The sequence below is a fragment of the Tasmannia lanceolata genome, unplaced genomic scaffold (assembly GCF_043159265.1).
Source record: "Tasmannia lanceolata isolate RefF3 unplaced genomic scaffold, GAP_Taslan_0.1 ptg000013l, whole genome shotgun sequence".
NCBI classification, from domain to species: Eukaryota; Viridiplantae; Streptophyta; class Magnoliopsida; order Canellales; family Winteraceae; genus Tasmannia; species Tasmannia lanceolata.
The window spans coordinates 9870906-9873823 of NW_027518690.1; the positions used below are offsets into that span (position 1 = coordinate 9870906).

General features: G+C 47.5%; 1 protein-coding gene across 1 annotated transcript; it reads left to right on the top strand.

Moving 5' to 3' along the window:
- Positions 1–1775: 1775 nt before the first annotated feature.
- LOC143890945 (uncharacterized) lies at positions 1776–2210 on the top strand. The gene has a single exon (XM_077395615.1). The coding sequence runs from the start codon at positions 1776–1778 to the stop codon at positions 2208–2210; it is 435 nt and encodes a 144-aa protein (XP_077251730.1).
- The last annotated feature ends 708 nt before the right edge of the window (positions 2211–2918 follow it).

The following is a 2918-nucleotide window of genomic DNA, read 5'->3' on the forward strand; positions in this document are numbered from 1 at the left end:
TGGTCCTTATTCTCTCTTTGACCACATAAGCGGGTCCCACAACAGCGGGCCCCACACAAGCGGGCCCCACGCAAGCGGGTCCCACATCAGCGGGCCCCACATCAGCAGGTCCCACACAAACGGGCCCCACAAAAGCGGGCCCCACAAAAGCGGGTCCCACACAGGCGGGTCCCACACAAACGGGTCCCACACAAGCGGGCCCCACATTCTCTTTTGCTCGGATTAATTTCATTCATTTTCCGTCTGACCTCGGGATTTTATTCGAATATGCGGGTTTAGGGCCTTGTCAAAATGGGGTGTCTACACATCTCACCTGGCAAAAATGTTGAATTTCAAAAAGGGGGTCCCCCACATGCATACAGGTGGTCCAGTGTAGCTGGTCCTATTCAAGACTCATCAGCAACAGCTACTCCTTACTCTAAGGTCAACAGCTTTGAAGATATTATCTCAGCCTTATCCCCTCCGCACCACAGCGACTCTCCTCGAGTAGATGTAATCTACGTGCCCGATTCGGGTCCAATGGAATTTTCTGAAAGAGAAGTTGCTTCAGAGGACCTTTGGGCTTCTCCACTGGTGAGCCCTGGGAACCAGGAGGAGAGCCTCCTCCACGACTCAAGCACAATGGGCGCTACTCGCACGTATTCTGAGACTGAGGAGGAGCTCGGTGACAACCGAGTGTGGGGGTATAGTCTGCAACGTCACAAGAGTAGGTGTATCCTTATCTCTCGTGATGACCGTTTCTTCATTCAGTGCCGGGTGGGGCAAAGGAAGGTGATCATTGATTATAGTGGTTTGGGAGGTATGAAGCATTTATTCTCTGGTGACGTTAGGGAGTGGTCTTTTCGCTCGCTCGTCAGGGTATCGCTTGGAAGTTTCTCCCATCTTTATCCACTGAGATGGTGTAGCAAGGCGGATTTTCAGCTCCTGCCTTGTGACTCAGAACTCTCTTATGTCCCTCCACGGAATGACTCGGGCTTGGTTTCTTCCCAACAGGTGCTTGAATTGATGGTGGATCATACCATGCACATTAGTTCTCATCTGAGTCTAATATTTCCGGGTCCCGTTGAGGAATATAGGTCTAGCATAAAGGCGGCAGAACTACGGGAGGTCGCTGGAGTGTCATCTCCAATCTCCATATACGAAGTAAACCTGAAACGCACGGAGCGCGAATTGGTGAGACTTCAATCGGATATCAATTATGATTCTGGATCGCATAGCAAAGGTCTCACATCCCAGAAAAAAGGAAGAAAGTCTGGTATCAGGGCGGGGAGGAATTCATCGGAATACAGTTGTTAATGAAGATTTTATCCTGGAATATAAACGGCTTGGGCTCTCGGGAGAAAAGAATTCAAATCAAAGCATTAGTTAAACATCGGCGCCTTGAGGTTGTTTGTCTTCAGGAAACAAAGATGGAGCAAATCCGTAACATAGATATGAGAAGCATGGGGTTCAATACTGACTGGAATTTTGCTTTCTTAGCATCCAAAGGAGCTTCAGGGGGCATCTTGGTGGCTTGGGATTTAGTCTTGTGGGACAGCACGGATGTTTGGCGTGGAGTTTTCTCTCTCTCCGTTGCTTTCCGAAAATGCAATGATAATTCAGTCTGGTTCTTCTCAGGCATCTATGGTCCTTTATCATCCTCTGAGAAGTGTCTTTTTGGGAAGAATTAAATCAGACGCGACGCCTATGTTCCGCTCCTTGGTGTATCGGGGGGGGATTTCAATGAAGTTCTAGGATCAAGAGATCGACTTGGGGGTCAGCGAGTCACTGCGGGCATGAGATCTTTCGCTGATTTCATCGCAATCAACGAGCTCGCAGATTTACCTTTGGGTGGCTCCTCTTTCACCTGGGCCAGAGGTTCGAACCGGAGTCGACTTGACCGATTTCTTCTATCGGGTGACTGGTTGGCAATTCTTTCTGAAGTCTATCAGCAGGCTTTACCTCATTCAGTTTCCGACCATTGCCCTCTCCTTTTGTCTCCTAAAATGGAGTTCTGGGGCCCGTCCCCCTTCAGATTTGAATTAGCTTGGCTGGAAAATCCCCAAATGGAGGCTCTCTTAGTCCGATGGTGGTCTGAAAGCGTCTTTGAAGGTCCAGGGGACGTAGTTATAGGCAAAAAATTACGCTTCATTAAGGGGAAATTAAAAGAGTGGGATAAGGAGCAGAAAGAAGTGGACCAAGGCAGGAAGAGGATTCTTGAGGACAGATAGATGGAGATAAATACATTGGCAGAGAGTGGTTTGGCCTCGGCGGAGGATTATAAGCAACAAGGAAGATTAATTCAAGAGCATAAAGAGTTGTTGATGCTTAAAGAAATCTCTTGGCGCCAAAGATCTCGAGTCAAGTGGTTGTTGGAGGGAGATAAAAACACAGCCTTCTTCCATGCCATAGCTAGTGCTCGCAGAAGAAGGAACAGAATTGAATCCTTAGAAGTGGAGGGGGAGATTGTATCTGACAAGGAGCGAATTATTGAAGAAATTATTGAATTCTACAGATCTTTATACTCGGCTGATGGGATGTTACGCCCAATTCCTCAAGACATTTGTTTTGCTAGCTTAAGCCTGGAAGCCTCAGCCGGATTGGAAATCCCTTTCTCTGAGGTGGAAATCCGATCAGCACTATTTTCTCTGGCAAAAGATAAAGCCCCTGGACCCGATGGTTTTTGTTTGGCTTTCTTTCAAACTTGCTGGGAAACAGTAAAATCGGACATTCTTCGATTCTTCATAGAATTTTTTGAGGGAGCCATCCTTGACAAAGGGACAGGTGCAACTTTTCTCATCCTCATTCCAAAAATTGAAGGAGCAACAAAAAGCTCGGATTTTCGCCCGATTAGCTTGGTGGGCAGCCTTTACAAAGTCCTCGCAAAGGTTCTGGCGGATCGTATCAAAGTGGTTCTTCCTTCAATTATATCGGTCTGT

What these genes read in the sequence shown, in the direction of transcription:
- LOC143890945 (XM_077395615.1), top strand. Translation starts at nt 1,776, where the DNA reads ATGAGATCTTTCGCTGATTTCATCGCAATCAACGAGCTCGCAGATTTA.